Source organism: Nicotiana tabacum, chromosome 10, assembly GCF_000715075.1.
Source record: "Nicotiana tabacum cultivar K326 chromosome 10, ASM71507v2, whole genome shotgun sequence".
NCBI lineage: Eukaryota > Viridiplantae > Streptophyta > Magnoliopsida > Solanales > Solanaceae > Nicotiana > Nicotiana tabacum.
This window is the reverse complement of record NC_134089.1, coordinates 130,031,724-130,049,458: the sequence shown is the minus strand read 5'-3', so window position 1 is coordinate 130,049,458 and position 17,735 is coordinate 130,031,724. Positions and strand designations below refer to the sequence as shown.

Here is a 17,735-nt window from a genome sequence, read left to right as displayed (position 1 = left end):
ATTGCCATCATCCATTCCATTTGATTTGTTGACAATCTTAAACAACTGTTCAAACTTCTCATCGAAATATTCCTAGAAAAAAAATTACTAACAATGATTAATCTGAATAACATCAACAGAAATGAAAAGACTTCTCTATAAATTAGCTTACCTTCACTTTTACAAAAATCGCATCCACAATAGAAGATCGCTCCTCCTTTTTAAACTTATCGAAAACTTCTCTCACGATCGTGCTTCTTTCTTTTTATGCATGCCTTTGAACCTCCATCGTTAACCTCTAGAATAGACACACAACAAAAATTCAGATGTAGAAGAAAACTTCAGCTTAAAAACATGTTGTATTTTTACAAAAACAAAACCAAAAAATTTCATATTAAAACTTACAGAACATATTGTGTCAAGTAATTCATCAAAGTCAGTTGTAGAACGGTTAGAACGACTCCGGGTACGAGATGATTCGACAATAATAGGAGTTCGATTTGCTTCTTTTGATCGACTCCGACTACATGGTGATTCACCAATAACAGGAGTTCGATTCGCTTCTTTTGATCGACTCAGAGTACGTGGTGATTCACCAGTTGAAGGAACCGCGTTAAGTACCTTTGAACGAATCCGGCTGCATGGTAATTGTCCAATTAAAGGCATTGAATTCAATTCCTCTTCTATAGGAATTATATCCAATACCCTAAAGATGCAATATCTCTGTTTAATACAAAAAAGTATATTATGAAAAGAAAAAAACTAATACGTCAACATATTAACACAAAGACAAAAAAAAGTAACTTACTTCATGACTACTGAACATATCAAAAAGTTCGGGAAATTTAGGCTCTCCCACACATACATAAAGTAACATCCTGGGAACCTGAGGGGTATCAAGGTACTCATCCTCTCTTATATACTTCTCTCGAATATCTGGGAAGCGCTCATAGAACCAAGCACATAACGGATATGGAAATCCACCAAGTTTATACTTAGTTGAACGTAATTTGTTCTGCTTGTCCAATGCATGTTTCAGTGAGTAAATGAGCTTCTCATAAGCCACATTACCCCAAGGATATTCAGCACAAACCTTATCATCTTCAACAATAGATGCATACTCCTCCATCACAGATGACTCGATCTTTTTTCCAAACAAAATAGACTCTACAACAAGAATTTCCATAAGCTTCACAACATCATCATCGCTCTCGCATACGTGTATGTGATTCACAACATTCTTTAGAATTTCATTCCGAATCATAAAATCTCGAATATCCTTCAAAGTCACACCCTTGGACTTACCAAAATAGCGCTTCAGAATATTGCTCTCTCGATTAATTGGTTTTTCAACATTATGTGATGTGATCCGCAAACCGCACATAATGTGAAAGTCTTCAAGAGTGAATGAAACATCATGCCCAAAAATCTTGAAACTAATGGAGTCTCGATCATTGGTGAATATTCGAGAAAGACACAGACAATGAACCAACTTCATGCTGCATTGGAAATTCTCCATAGCCATAATATATCAAAATATACCATTATTAAGCTTATCCCGTTATGTAGGAGTCAAGAAAGTTGCAATTAATTTCTTCAAATCGTGGTTCCCCGTCCAGTAACCCTTACAGTTAAACCAATCTCGAAATTCAAAATATCTTTGACCTGCTCTTGTAGGTGGAGGAGCAGGGACATAAGGACCTGGGGTTATTATAGGTTGTCTCGGTGCTTTAGGTGCTTTAGGTGCTTTAGGTGCTTTGCGTACTTTAGCTGCATTAGGATCTTTAGGTGCTTTAGGTGCCATCTGTTCAAAAAAAAGTAAAACATACAAAAAATAACATCAGGACATTATCAAAAAGACCAGTTAAAACTTCAATCTCTAAGAAGGCTGAAGTTCGACAGTTACAAAACAAAAACTTCAGCTCTAGAGCTGAAGTTCGACAGTTACAAAATAAAAACTTCAGCTCCTAAAGCTGAAGTTCACCAGTTACAAAACACAAAATATTCAGCTCCTAAAGCTGAAGTTCACCAATTAGAAAAATAAAAACATTCAGCAAAAAAACATGCTGTAGTTTTTACAAAAAAACAAAACGCAAATTCAAATCCAAAAATAATGTCAAAACATGAAAAAAAAAATCAGCTCCTATCTAAGGTATCATCACTTTAATAGTATCATCTATATAACTCTCAAAATTTTTAAAAATTTGGACGTCTAATCACTGAAGAATTTATAGAATTTTCATCAACAACATAAAAACTCGTTCAAAAAACCTAAAAACACAATCGTAAAAGTAAAACTAATGCACTTATCAAACTAAACCCTAAGAAACTATTTAATCATAAATACATGACTATCAAAATCAAAACCAGAAATAAAACCTAGAAATCGTAAAATAAAACCCAGAAAGTTAATGCAATGTATCTGTAATTAAATCTTAATGTGGGAACAACAAAGACTAGCAGTTGAAAAATCAAAACAACGACGAAAACCATTTGATTTCAGAGAAGAATAAATCAAAAAATGCGAATATCGGGAGAGAGACAAAGACAATAGAGGACTAGCGTATACTTGGAGAGAAAGTAGTCTTTTAATAAAGAAGAGCAAAATAGTCTTTTTAAAAGGCTTTTAACAAAAAAAAAGGTACGGATACAAATAAAAAGACAGAGCGCTCAAATAGGAGGTCTCATGCAATTTTTACAAACATATTATAAAAACACTCTTATTTGAGCGTGAATATTTCCTTTCCCTCCAAAAAACACAGAGGAGCCCAGTGTCACTCGGCTCCCAATGAAGCTCAATCCAAAAGCCCAGCAGTTCAAATCCAAACAAGCCCCACCCCCCTACGTACCTACACCCCACCCACCCTACCCACTACACTCTATTCCCTCTCGTCGGCACCCAATGATCCGTCGACACGGCCATACTGGTAACCCCTCACTGGACTGTTCTTCTAACCCTAATTCCTCCACTACTTCTCATTTCCCATCAGCCGGCGTTGCCGCCGCTTCACGTTCCCGCACTATGTCCGACGACGACGACCGCGTAGCCCCGCCCTTCTCCATTAAAAACTCTCCTTCTTCGTCGCCGTCGCCGTCACCGTCACCTCCGCCGCCTTGTACAGACAACAAGCTACTAGCATTGCCTCCACCTCCAATTCTTAACCCGGCGTCGATGTCAGCTCGGACGCCAGTTTTTCCAGCTCGAGAAGATTGCTGGTCAGAGGCAGCGACACATACTTTAGTAGAGGCATGGGGTTCCAAGTACGTGGAGCTCAATCGCGGAAATCTCCGGCACCAGCAATGGCAGGAAGTCGCCGACGCTGTCAACGCCCTTCACGGCCACACCAAAAAGCAATACCGCACTGACATACAGTGCAAAAACCGCATTGACACCTTAAAGAAGAAGTACAAGATCGAGAAGGCTAGGGTTTCTCAATCTCAAGGACTTTATGTCTCCACGTGGCCTTTCTTCAGCAGCCTCAACGCCCTCATCGGCGTCACCTACAAAGTCTCGCCGTCTCCGTCGCCGGAAACGGTCATTCCTCAACGTAGAAAGTCTCCGTCGCCTTCGACGGCGGCGTTCACTCCTCAATGGAGATCGTCTCCACCGCTGCTTCCTCCGCCGCTATTTGGCATACCAGTTGGTTTCCGGTCGAAGCGCCCAGCGGCAGCTATGGATTACACGGTGTCACGGAGGAATTTCTCGGCCATGGCAGCAGCGGCGGCGGCTGCGTCTGAGGATTCAGGTGAAGAGGATGAGGAGGGATCGGAGAAGTCAAGTAGAAAGAGGAGTGGTGGGGGGATGGTAGAGGGGGATGGTTATAGGAGGATAGCTGAGGCAATAGGGAGGTTTGGGGAGATATATGAAAGAGTAGAAAAGGCAAAGCAGAGGCAAATGTTGGAGTTGGAGAAGCAAAGAATGCAATTCGCAAAGGACTTGGAAATTCAGAGAATGAAACTTATTATGGAGTCACAACTGCACCTTCAAAAGCTTAAACGCTCTAAACCGCACTTCACAAGCCGGTGACTGACTTTTTCTGTTTCTTGATTCATTCTGTGTGTTTTGTGTGATTTAGATCGCAATCCAATTCACACAAGTGCTTGTGCATGATTGGATGTACGGGTTCAACCAGACCTAATAGCTTTGTCTCGAACCTTATATATGTGTTAAAAACTCACTGAATACGTCCAAATGATATGTTCTGATCCTGAAAATAAAATGAGTGGTAGATTCAGAAATTCCGAACCCATACAGCTAAAATGTTGGATCCCTAGTCGATTGGTATTAACTCTGATGAAATACGAATACCTTTCTTTTTGAAGTGGCATTGTTAGTTGATATACCATCTCTGTGAGATTGTCAATTATCGGATATTGATGGTATGATCTTCTAGCAGCTGTTAATTTACTGTATCTGGTTTTTCGGGGTTTATCAGTTTTACTTTATTCTTGTTCGGAATCTTTTGAGTTAGTTTACACTCAGAATCCTGTTTTTGCATTATGATAATTCTACCTTGATACACAATTTGTGGATTTTTTTTCAATCATAGCCAATCTCAAACCCGGAAAGGTGTTAATGCACATTGGAAATTAAGGATTCCTGGGAGCTAGTGGCATTAATTATGCTCGAAACAGTGGAGTGAAGTTTACAATGATTGGAAAGTTGATGCATAGATATTCATATTGTGAAATGTCTTATTATATGTGACACTATGTTATCAAAAAGTTTTGACGCTAATGTTGTATGACTTAAATATCACACAAGTTATTCTTGATGAAATGGGAAGTGAATTCTCTCATGTTGTGAACTTCCTCAATATAAGGCACATATTTGAGGAACAGATCTGTCATGTGTGGCAATCTTTCAGAGTCATGTCTGCACTATACTAGCTATTATGTTAAAGCTGCATATGACTTCTGAATGAGCTATAAACATCACCAATGAAATTAGTTTAGTGTGTATAAGAGATGAGTGTTTTTTCCATTTCTGCTGCCTTTTCTGGTTTCCTATGATTGGTGGTCACGTTGTTTTGTACTTATCACATTTCTATTGTACAAAAAAAGAAAACGAGAAGCTCACAACTTTCTGTTCTTGATGATCAGATGATTACTTGTAGATGGAGGGTGGTGGTGACATGCCCTATAATTTTATGCGGATCTTTTGGAAGCCATACATATATTTTGATTAGTGCCATCAAAAGGATCAAATCTGCTACCTTGAAGATGATCCATAGAAGATAGTTCCAGGCTTGATTTGCTCTGTCGATGCTCCAAAATTGTATCTAGCTGCTTGAGAATCTAGAGTAATTTTGTAACTTATCTTTCTCTAGATTACATGCTTTTTGCACTACAAGCTAGGTGAAAATGTTTGCTTGAGACTGACTTCATTTGTTCCTGGTTATATTGTTCTAAGCTTCAAGCTGTTGATGATAACTATCTATGCACTAAATAGATGCATGAAGGTCCAGCCTTTGGTACTCGACCGCTACTGGCTTTGGCCGTAATTCATCTTTTCCTTTTGGATAAAGCAAAAAGTTATAGAAATTTTGGTAATGTGGAACCTAAGAAAACACATAAATTCACGAGAAAATGTTGAAACTATCGTGCTTCATCCTTTAAACCTGTATCCTGTGTTTCTGGTTTTTTGCATTTATTTTGCGGTTTGTAGTCACACCAATCGACATGTAGTTGATTTTGCACCTACAACTTTGCTCAGATTTGGCAGGCATTGTCTTGTGTTTTTCTGCATTATTTGGAAACAACTGTGTCAATCGAACATTTGGTTACCATTTATCTTGCCACATGATTTGACAGTAATCTATAAATGCATTTGTCGCTGACCCGAGAGAGCAACATTGTACCTTTGATAAATCAAGTTCCTTGTTTCCTTCCCCGAAAGCCATTTTATTTGTTGGCTAGTTGGGGTTGTTTCTTCTAACCTGGGACCAAAAGAGTTATGAAAATTGACAAAGCATGTGATAAAAAAAATGAGTATTTTTCATGTAAAGAAAGCCAAAAAAGTTGATGCTAAAGCACGGGATATATTATGTTGTTCCTGATTAGAACAGGTTTCCCTTCTTCATTTGCATAGGCAGTTGACTGTCAGATGGGGGAAACCAAAGCTCAAAACTCAAAAGTACAGCGCGGAGCAGCAAAATAGCAGATTTATTTTCTGTTTGCTCTCATTAAAGTCGAACTCAAGACCTCCCGCTTACTAAACGGGTGCTCTAACCAACTGAGCTACAAGAGCTACTTACAGCTAGTAGTGAATTTATATAATGAATTTATATTTTGAATAGCAATCATCTATAATACTAAATATAATAGGTAGGTTAAAGATAATTCGCAATTTCTATCTTCTCGTTTATCAGATACCCTAGTTTGGGGAAGTTATTCTCTCACAGATATCAGATCCCTTTTGCTACTGGTTCGATGTGATATATTTATATAGAAACGGTAAATTTTTCAATACAAATACAGGATCCCAAGAAAAGTCCCCGCATCCACTACCGTAGCTCCGCCCCTGCAGCTTATAATACTCCATACTTTTGGCATTTGATCTCATTTATCGATCTCTAATGCGTTGTTCGTTACAAATATTTCAATGGAAGATGTGTATAATTTATATTTAATTTCTTTCATTTATGCAATTCAATTCATCCTATTTATAAGCACGCGTCAAAAAATGTGCACAAGTAACGTCTATAAAATCAGAATATTCATTAAAATTTGATTTAAAAAGCAAAATATTCTACAGTGCAAGTGCAAAGAAAGAAACCTTAACGCAGTAAAGTTTTTCATGCAACAAATTTTCAAAACTAAAATATTTTTGGCTTGTGAATCAATTCTAAAATGAACAAGGACAGAGAAAGAGCGAGAGAGACAGGTATTCCTTCGATAACGTGCATGGTTATTGGTCAATAGGAGTAATATATTTCCTATTAAGAAATCCGTGTTGGTTAAGGATTCCACAAGATTAATTTTCCCGAACCAAACAAAAACTAAAACCAAACAGAGGTGGGAAAGGAAACAAAAAATTTAGGAAAGTCCTAATTTGGTTCCCATTTGGATTACCAGCTTATGTCCGATATATATCACAACCAAAGGCAGGAGCGGCACTCATCAACAAAGAGCTACGTACACCATCACCAACACTAATAATTCGCTCTCTTGCTAAGAAATACTAATCAAATATAATATCTAAAACGTCAAGAAAATTTGTAGAAGAAAGAGGTAATTAACTCGAAGAAAGATGACTTCTAGTGGCAAAGCAGAAAACACAAGTCTATGTGCAAGGGGTTGCGGTTTCTATGGAAACCCAAGCAATCACAACCTTTGTTCCCAATGCTACAAAGCTTTTCTGAAAGAAGAAGAAGCCAAGAATGTGATAGCCTTATCGGAGAAGATATCGTCTCTTACTGTTGATGATTCTGATTCTGCTACAACTGGGAACGTTGGTTTGATGATGAAGAAGCAAAGATGCATGATTTGCAAGAAAAAATTGGGATTAATAAGTTTCAATTGTCGGTGTGGAGGAATGTTTTGTGGAGTTCATAGGTATCCAGAGGAACATGCATGCAATTTTGATTTTAAGTCTAGAGGCCGTGTGATTTTGGCCAAGGAAAATCCTCTCTGCAAAGCTGATAAACTTGAGACTAGGATCTAAGACATTGTTTTTGCTCTTGTTAGTTGTTGCTTATGTACCATTTAGAGCCCGTTTGGATTGACTTAAAAAAAGTGGCTTTTAAGCACGGTGTTTAAAAGCACGTTTTAAGTGTTGGAGCTTGTTTTATAAATAAACAATTACGTGTTTGGATAAAAGTGCTTAAGCTAAAAAAAAGTTGTTGAAGTGTTTGGTAAATAAGTGCCGGTAAACACACTTTTTCTGTTAAAATGACTGAAATATCCTTAAAGTTGTAGTATGTTATTTTTGGAAAATTTCCTTCAAAAAAATTGGAAAAAAATATTTGTGTTTAGATGAGTTTTCATTTGAAGTTACTATATTTAGTGCTATATATTTGTTTCAACTTTTTCAAATATTTTGTATTTTAGTATATGTACAAGACAAACGATTATGACATTGTTTGTTTGACAATATAAAAGAAACGCTCAAAACATAAAGAATTTCAAGAAAATAATTATTAGTAAATATATTATCAAATCAGGAGGAGTAAAATAAAAATACGGTTATGATTATTTACGTGAGAAGAAATCATGAAAATAAAATCAGAGCACAAAAATTAAAAAATAGGGATAGGCAATAAAAGATGTGCCATAGAAATGGCATTAGAAATGGTTGACAAAAATGGGAACAATGGAGGGAGGAGAAGGAAAAGAACGTTTGGGCTTTTGGCTTTGAAGGGTTTTGGGAAAATAAAAGATTATTAGGGATAAAGGAGCAGAGGCGGATCTACCATGTGAAACATGGTTCACGTGAACCCGTGGTCCTCGGGTTAAAGTATGGATATGATGTACATAATTTGAAAAAAATAGATATATATACTTTATGGAACCCATGGTCAAAAGAGACTAAGTGGTGCACTGGTTTTGGTCTCTTATTTCCAATAGCCTAAGGTCAGGGGATCAAATCTCTTACCAACTTTTTGGTTTAATTTTTTTTAAAAAAAGTAATAGTGAACTCATCCTTCAAACATCCTGGATCCGCCTCTGTAAAGGAGTAAATTAAATGGTCAAACCCAACCAACTTTTAAGCTATAAAAAATAAGTTGGGATTCCCTAATGCCATTTCTATAGCACATCTTTTATTGCCTATCCCTATTTTTTAATTTTTGTGCCTTGATTTTATTTTCATGATTTCTTCTCACGTAAATAATCATAACCGTATTTTTATTTTACTCCTCCTGATTTGATAGTATATTTACTAATAATTATTTTCTTGAAATTCTTTATGTTTTGAGCGTTTCTTTTATATTGTCAAACAAACAATGTCATAATCGTTTGTCTTGTACAAATACTAAAATACAAAATATTTGAAAAAGTTGAAACAAATATATAGCACTAAATATAGTAACTTCAAATGAAAACTCATCTAAACACAAATATTTTTTTCCAATTTTTTTGAAGGAAATTTTCCAAAAATAACATAATACAACTTTAAGGATATTTCAATCATTTTAACAGAAAAAAGCGTGCTTACCGGCACTTATTTACCAAACACTTCAACAACTTTTTTTCAGTTTAAGCACTTTTATCCAAACACATAACTGCTTATTTATAAAACGAGCTCCAGCACTTAAAAAGTGTTTTTAAGCACCGTGCTTAAAAGCCACTTTTTTTAAGCCAATCCAAACGGACTATAAGCTCTTAGTTTGGATGTCTTTTCTTATTGTATCCTTCTCTTTGTGGAATTAAAGTCATTTTTGCATTGATTATGACAACTCTTGTTTCATGTGCAAACATAAAATTTCTGACATCATAATTTCCTCTACCTTTTCAGTATGCCAAAAACTCAATGCGTCTACCTTTATAATTTCCTTAACTAATGAAATTGATTTTCAAGTAAATAGTCCTATGAAATAGAGTAAAACTAAAAGATTAAAAAAAAAGCCCATATAAACAATTTTAGCTGGTCAATGGGCGAAGAATTTGTCTCTCCTGGTAGAAAATGGAGTTCCACCAATTATATATGCTTCTCTAGTTAATAAAAATGAAAATGCAGAGCAAATAATTATATATCCCCTCTATTTTCAAATCCATTTCTCTGACGTCAAGAGGGTTGCTCAAATAATATAATGCTTTTCTCTACTGTCATGTGTTTCAGGTAACACAGAACAATCTGTATGTTCAAGAAACTGAGAAAAGAAAACCCCGTATAACTTTTCAGAGCATACATCAGGCAATAAATAACCACAACATGGCCAACATACAACTAAGTCTAGTTTGATTAAAGTCAAGTGATAATCAAGCCAACAAGAACATCCAATAGTTGTGCTATGGGGTCTGCGCTTCCAATCTGACAACTTTTTCCAATGTCTTAAGCGGAAAAGAAAATCTATTCCACTTCTTGTAGGTAATCATCTATTTCCGCTGGCGTTAGAACTCTGCAACGAAACGAACTACTGTTTTAGTAACCAACCAGCTAAAAGAGTGAACAAATGTTAAATTTCTCATTAAAGAGCGAACAAAATTTATATTTTAAGGACAAGAAGACACTTACTTAAATACTTTGTCAGTTCCAATAATGGCAATCTCAATGTTTTTGCCAGAGATCTGTCCCTCGAATCTGGATGAACACCAAAAATAAGGTTCTTTTAAGGATTCTTTTGATATTAAGAATTATATTGAAAAGCTCATTACACAGTTGGGGCATCGGGAATGGGGGACATAACGTCGTTAAAGATACTTTGCTCTGAGGACCATTACTGCACAACAAGCGAGCAATGGTGACAGTAGTCATGACTCAGAAGTTTTGCATGCACAGATTTTGGTACCATACATTTGACATGAAGATACAGATAAGCCTTGCTTTAATTCTTTTGTTAACTAAATGAAGCGAATTATAGCGGACATCAAAACCATTTCCTCTTCCAAAAGAAACAGAAGGGTCGAAGAGACACCCCATCGGAGGGGACAATTCAGATATAGAGTACACAGCTCCTGGATAGAGGAAGAAGTTAATCTTACCCCTCCTTTAGAGTCAGTATAGCAGTGTGTACAGCATCATCGAGCTCTATATCCTCCGTGTACCTGAGAGGAACATGAACATTATTTTAAATGTTAATAAGAAATTCAACAGTATAATTGGACAGAGCAAGAAGCACCCCAACTTGGCTCAGTAGTTGGCCAATGAGACAATGTTAATGTTTGACATTGTGGGAGAGAAAACTGGTTAAGATCCTCCAAGGGCATGTCAAAGTTTAACCTATAATTTCCAATTGCAAGCGCCAACTGCTGTCACATAGCAATATGAGCAGAAACCCTATGCTAGCGTCTTGTTTCAAACAAAATCAGTCGTTTCATTACCAACAACCTTCTTCCTAGGGCCTAGCTCATTCATTAAGTGCAATTAAACTCATCCATGAATACATAATTTCTCCTTTTTCACCCCCACCCACCTTCGGTTGCCATGAGGTTTGGCTTCATGATTACACTTATAAATTACAACTTGGTTTGGGTAATACCCCTTGGCATATCCAGATAATAGAATAGAACAGGACGTAAATCATTGACATATTCACGAAGTGAAGAATGTCTCACGCATAAGCGTTTTTCCAACTTTTGGCAAAAGAAGGGGAAGCGCAAGGAGTAGTGTGGAGTGCTAATAGCAGGTTGCTACAAAGATGACGCAATGTAAATGATCGAGACAGTCCATCATTGATGGGATGAAGAATTAGTTAGGGGTCATTGAGGACTGAGGAGGTATTGTATTGCTCTCATTTTACCAAAATTATGAGGAACTAAAGCACGAGGTAGCTGGTCAAGATGAGCCTTCTAAAACTGGCAATTTATACATTAAATCAGACAGTAACTTCGATTGCCGAACCAGTATTGAAACGTTAAAAAGATAACACTAGAAATAAGAAAAAAGGAGTTACAAAATTTGATGAATGATTCACCTCTTCTCAAGAAATGTCTTCGCATTAGAGACATTCTTCCCCATAGCTGAAGCCTTCCAAGAGAAGTATGAACCAGATGGATCCACCTAAATGAGAAAAATAAACTGAATATAAAAGGAGTTCAAGCAACAGAGAAATCTGCAGCTCAGTAAAAAAGCTTTTCAAAGAATAAAAACCCCTTTCCATAGTAATAATTGAAGCCCCATGGAGAAAACCTATATAAATATGTAGATTCATCTGACGAAAGTATAAACCACCATTAGCCACACCTCAAGAACAGAAAACGATACTGAGAGATCACACCAACACAGATAACATACCTGATATAGTTGGGGACCCTTGTCATCAAATCCCGCAACCAAGAGTGAAACACCAAATGGCCTTACACCACTGCACCGGAGAAAACAGAAAAATAAAAGTGAGGGCTAGCCCAAGAAGGCTACAAAGTATGAGCTCTTTCTTGAACAGCAAAAAGAAAATCATGAATAGATACAGATTAGAAATCTGGATTAATTTCCAGAAAGATCTGGCTTTGCCTGATTTCAGTTGATAGTTTTAACTTTTAACCCAAGCAACAAAAAGGAAGTAGTATGGGAAAAGAAAGGAAGGTGACTTAATGAGAAAATCTTAGAAATAGAAGGGGAGGAAGAAATAAATTCAATACAACTCCATAAGATAACATTTTCACATGATATTCAGATAAGGGAGCGCCATTTCATCCTATTTAAATTTCTATTTCTCAATAGCCAAATGATATTAAGTTCTACAGGATATACTAATTTTTCAACTACAGGTCCATCAACCAGATTCTGCAAGAAAATGAAGGCAACAATAGCCTCAAAGGACAAATACAAGACAACTGAAAGATTTGAAATATGACCAGTATGCATTTTATAGGACCCTCTTTGTAAAGTGGAATTATGGAATAAACAGTGGTTACCCTGATTGGGTGAATTCCTGCATGACAGCAGCAGTTTCCCTCACCAGCTGTGTGACAGGGATTGATTCCTACGCACCACGTAGACAAATCAGGCAAATGTAGAAAAAACAAAGTATGCTGAAGCAACAATCGCATTAAATAATTCTCGTGTGAGACAATAACAATGCAGGTTAGAGGAAAAGGGAATCCAATTAAAAATGTCTGCCTCCGTAAAGTAAGACTAGAAAATGACATTATATCCTATTATCAATATGAAGAAGAAGCATCCCAAATTATCAAAAATTAGGACAGTCGTATCAACTGGATCTCAGACCAGGAAAGTGGTAATATTTCAAGTAGTTTACTGCACTTGAATTGTTAAGAAATTACTGCACTTGAATCATGGCATTGATATTTGATAAAAGCTATTCATACTTTATAGAGTCGGTGATATTGCTCAGCCTGCTTTCTACTTTTCCGAACCAAAACTCGAGAATCAGGGCCCATCCCACTGCAAGAAAAAGTAAATAGCATTGGTACTAGAGAAATAGCCAGAGGTAATGCAATAACCATAATAAACAAAGCAAGCATCTTAGATAATTTAGGACAAGAGGTAGCACCAACAGCAAAAGAATAACATCAGCTCTCAAAGGTTCCATCCTTCCATGTGTAACAAGTTTTTAGTTATCAGTACTAGTGAATAGCTGCTCAGTCGGGTGTTTTCTCAAACATCATTGTAATACTGAGATAAGGAGCAATAAATGAAGGAAATTAGGATCCTCTCACTTCACAATTTAGGAGGAACTTTTCTTTCCAGAGTCAACTCAGCCTTATAAAATGTAAATCCACAATTCTTTATGAGTAAAGTTTCGATCAAGTTCTCTACAACTTAAAGAAATCTTTCCTTGATTATGGTTCTAAAACTAAAGCCTATTCCTAGCAAACTGGTTAACGTTTAGGTAAAGCATCTCAGCGCTATCTTAGTGCTGCTGTGTGTTGGGAAAAAAATTCTTAATTAAAAAATATCTAATAGCATACTCATTCCAACATTTCTACAGGTTCCACATCCAGTAGTTAGATCGAGAAAGAATCTTTCGATGGAGATCCATGACAATGCATCACAGCTATCAATTCCAATCATTGCACTTCTTTATTTTAACCAAATATGATTTTAAGGAAACACAACCAATCTGTTGGGACTAAGGTATAGTTGAATGATCGAATGATTGAATAAAATGTGATCTACTTCTTTTATTTGTTACTCACATAAATTACATAAACCTTGCCCCATCAAACTGTCAGTATGAGGCCATTTAAATGAGCCTCTGCGCTTATGAGCTGCTTATTATTGTGACTACACAGAGAGAGATATCTATGTATTCATCACTTGAAATTAAGGATAATTAACTTGATTTGCATTTTTATTTCAAGGAAACTTTGCTAATGAGTCCAGAATTCACAAATAAAAGAGAGAGAAAAAAGAATTTGCTATAGGTCAATTGTAGGGGTGGGCGCTCGGGCAGTTCGGTTTGAATTTTCGGTTTTCGGATTGAAGAAATGACAATCCAAATCCAATCCAAATAAGTTCGGATTGGATCGGATTTTTAAGTTCGGTTTCAGATTAATCGGTTTGGATATTTTGGATTTTCGATTTTTTGTTTATAAGTTGAGATGTTTCTTCTTTTTACAAAAATGAATATCCAAATGAAGTACTCATGTCTAATTGCCTGAAAAGTTCCTCATTCTTACCGCAATCATCCAAATAAAGTATTCAATAAAAAAATTTATCAAGGAAATGCAACAAAGACATTAATACGTCTGATAAGAAGTAGCAATAGTAAAACCATATTCAAATAGAAAATATTATGATAGTAACTTAGAGTAATTAATAGTGAATATATGAGATAATATCTAATGGGTAGGGTATCGAACTTATTACTACTGGCATATGGATAATGGACTAAATATAAAGTATGAAAATTTTGTATTTTCGGATATCCAAAAATCCGAAATACCAAATCTAATATCCAATCCGAAATCAAAAATTTTAAAAAATTAAATCCAAAATCCAATCCGTAATCCGAAAATCCAAACCAAAAATCCAAAAAATTCGAATTTCGGTTTGATTTCGGTTTGCCCAAACTATGCCCACCCCTAGTCAATTGAGTAGGCAAACAGGAAAGTAATTCATTGGGTCCATTGTGATTTACATACCAAGAGCACAGCCAGAATTATTTCTTTAGTCAATCAATACTGGTCCATTCTATTGACATGAATCTTAAACTATGACATCATTAAACGAACTAAAGAAAGAGCCAACCCGAACAGCATAGTTTTATGCTCTATCATATAACAGATTGTACCTGTAGACAACTCCAATATTAGGCGTCAAAACCTGTATTTTCTGCACCTGTTGTGCATTTCAAAGAGTCAGGGATAGATAGCGTAACTACAAGGACATCATTACATGGCAAAGGTTAACGAATGTAAAGAAAAAGAAAAAAAGAAGGTTAGAATCCCCATGCAGTCCCAAAACACCGATAGCTGTGAAACTTAGTGCTTATAAAAGTTCAATAATATAGCATCAGTGTAATACATAGCATTGAACCACAGAAAATAAGAATTTAACAGCAAAGACTATAAACTTAAATGCATGTATGGCATGTTGTAAATTGGTGACTGCATTTGTGAATATTATTTAGAATATACCTCTATAGAGCAGTAAACTAAGCATTACTAATAAATCTATATATCCTCAACACGTACGCAAATTCAAACAGACTGATTATAATAACTTAATAAGAAAATATTTCTTTTCAGTTTTGATAAAGCTCAATTGGGTATCAGACCAGGGATTCATAGAGGGAACTAACAGACGATATTCTTCATTTATGCCTAACTTTTTGCTAAATTGCAACACGTCTATTCACATAATACAGTCATTGGAAATTTTGGTCAACAAAAAGGAACAGGCAGTATCAACATAAAGCACTAGAATCAACTCCAGAGAGAAAAATAAGAGCACCTCTATCTTTGCTTAACTATCAACAGTCATTCTGGCTACTATAATTAACTAAGAACAATCACTCATAAGTAGACAACAGTGGCAGAGCGTAAAGGAATATATATACTTACAGATGCTTCATCAACTAAGATGGATGGTAACTTTTTCTCAGTAGCAATTACAACACCATTAGCAGCTGCATTTTCCAATTAGACACATGTAAATTAAAGCACTACAAGAACTACACAACACATAATCGTGCTAAGAGAACAAAAGAAGATTGAAACTTTTAACCACAAGGAATCTCTTTAATGATATATAAATGACCCCACAATACAAAATCACACAACTACATTCTTCACTAAAGTAAATACCCCCGTATGGGAGCACAAGTCATCTAATTAATAATTATAAGTAATTTAATCATAATCAAAGCTATCACTATATCAGTAACTTTGCACTTAAACTAGGGCTTGAGTTACCTTTAATCCCTAATGAAGTTTGACCAGATCCAACAGCAGTCAATGCATGTTCAATCTGAACCAGCTTTCCAGATGGGCTATATATGATAACACATTACACGTTTATAATATCAGATATCACAATATAATGGATCCAATACATACAGTGTCTGTCTTATAAAACAATACCTGAAAGTGGTGAGTGAGAAAGAGTACTGACTATCACCCATTGAGTTTAAAGACTAGTCTTTAATATAACCCTGTAAAATGATAATGTGCAAAGCAAAAGCAGTACAAGTTAGAGAGTAAATCACTAGCTTAATTTCCTAAATTAATACTATAAATTTCTAAAGCATTACTTTGAATCATGATTAACAAATTTGCCCAACAAGTAAAAGGACTGAAATCAAGCACCAATAAAAAGTCCACTTTTTTCTACTTCCCTTCATCCAATATCATCTTCAAATATTAAAAATGTAGCAGGTATCTAACGAAATATGTTCCTAGGTTAAATTTTTCAAAATTTAATTTCTATAAAGATAAAAATTGATAGGATGGAAGTAGGTTTTCTCGTTCTCTATCTGTTCATATTTACATGAAAAATTGATTTACCTAGAAAATGTGCACAATCTAGTTTCTTCAAAAACAAAAAATATAAAATTAAGTTAAAATAACCAAAAAAAAAGATAAATTACACAGGAATAATTTCTTCTTGAGGAAAAACCGGAAAACCTAAGTAAATCAAAACAGAAAATTCAAACAGATTGTGACAAGCTATAATTGTGGTTGCATCAGCAAATCAAATTTTCACTTACAATCGAGAGTTTGAAGATGATAACGCAAAGTTCCAGCAGTAAACAGGATTTGCAGAAATAGGGGCAAGTGGGAGTGTAAATAGGCCTCGGCACTGCTACCTTTGTTCTGCTTGAGGAAGAAGAAATATATTTTGGACGAGAAAGATGGCTCTCAACTCCCAATATTCTTTTCTAAAGTATAATGTGGTCCCTAAACTATTATTTAAGGCTATTAAGGCCATCGAATTTACACTTGTTTCAGCTTCAACCCTCCTTACGCTTAATTAGGCCAAATTATCCTCCAATAATGAAATATTTACATCATGATGATACAAGTGTAATTTAATTAATGACTACTCCAATATTTTCATAATACAAGAAAAATTTAAAGAATAAAAACTCTCCCACATATGTAGAGTAATCATATCCACATTACCACTAACGTGAAATATATACATCTCATGATGATACTGTTTGCAACAAATTATTTGTGATACAAAAATAAATCGTAACCAAAATATATATATGAAGAAATACAATTTTATTGATAAACAATGCGGGCACAATTCTTTTTATCCTTTGATTCTTCCCTCCGCTTTATTCTACGTGATTCGAGGGCCTTAGCAGCGTATTTCTTGAACGTACGACTTTAAGAAAGACATATTTGACATGTCTTTGATCTCTTAATGAATATTCCAAGAGTTTCATGGAATTTCAGAGATCTCATATTTGATCTCTTTGTACATATTCCGAGAGTTTATGGAATTGTTGAGATTGTCTTTGAAAAAAAATATATAGCCTTATTTATAGGCATGAATTAGGGTTAGGGTGGAGTACCCACCAAGTAACCCTAATAGACTCCTAATATTTTAAGAGTTGTCATGAATTTAAGATTTATCTTGATCTGTTAAAATTTCAGTGTCTACAAATGTGTCACGACCCCGGTTCGCCCTCCGTCGTAAAGGCACCTAGTCCCTACAACTAGGTAAGCCTAATAATGCG

General features: G+C 35.6%; 3 protein-coding genes across 3 annotated transcripts; 2 read left to right on the top strand and 1 right to left on the bottom strand.

The window, feature by feature from the left end:
• Window positions 1-2,744: 2,744 nt before the first annotated feature.
• On the top strand, window positions 2,745-5,454 carry LOC107789535 (trihelix transcription factor ENAP2-like). The gene is made up of 2 exons (XM_016611364.2): window positions 2,745-4,002; window positions 5,083-5,454. The coding sequence occupies exons 1-2, from the start codon at window positions 2,768-2,770 to the stop codon at window positions 5,084-5,086; spliced, it is 1,239 nt and encodes a 412-aa protein (XP_016466850.2). The 5' UTR covers window positions 2,745-2,767; the 3' UTR covers window positions 5,087-5,454.
• A 1,777-nt stretch (window positions 5,455-7,231) lies between these two features.
• Window positions 7,232-7,645, top strand: LOC107789534 (putative zinc finger A20 and AN1 domain-containing stress-associated protein 8). Its single transcript, XM_016611363.2, has one exon. It carries the CDS (start codon window positions 7,232-7,234, stop codon window positions 7,643-7,645), a length of 414 nt encoding a protein of 137 aa, XP_016466849.2.
• Window positions 7,646-9,718: 2,073 nt separating this feature from the next.
• On the bottom strand, window positions 9,719-16,891 carry LOC107823755 (proteasome subunit alpha type-2-B-like). The gene is made up of 12 exons (XM_016650460.2): window positions 16,755-16,891; window positions 16,129-16,199; window positions 15,961-16,037; window positions 15,610-15,674; window positions 14,838-14,884; window positions 12,910-12,985; window positions 12,496-12,563; window positions 11,876-11,945; window positions 11,556-11,641; window positions 10,624-10,686; window positions 10,157-10,222; window positions 9,719-10,040 (listed from the first exon to the last, which is right to left on the bottom strand). The coding sequence occupies exons 2-12, from the start codon at window positions 16,167-16,169 to the stop codon at window positions 9,992-9,994; spliced, it is 708 nt and encodes a 235-aa protein (XP_016505946.1). The 5' UTR covers window positions 16,170-16,199; window positions 16,755-16,891; the 3' UTR covers window positions 9,719-9,991.
• Window positions 16,892-17,735: the final 844 nt, after the last annotated feature.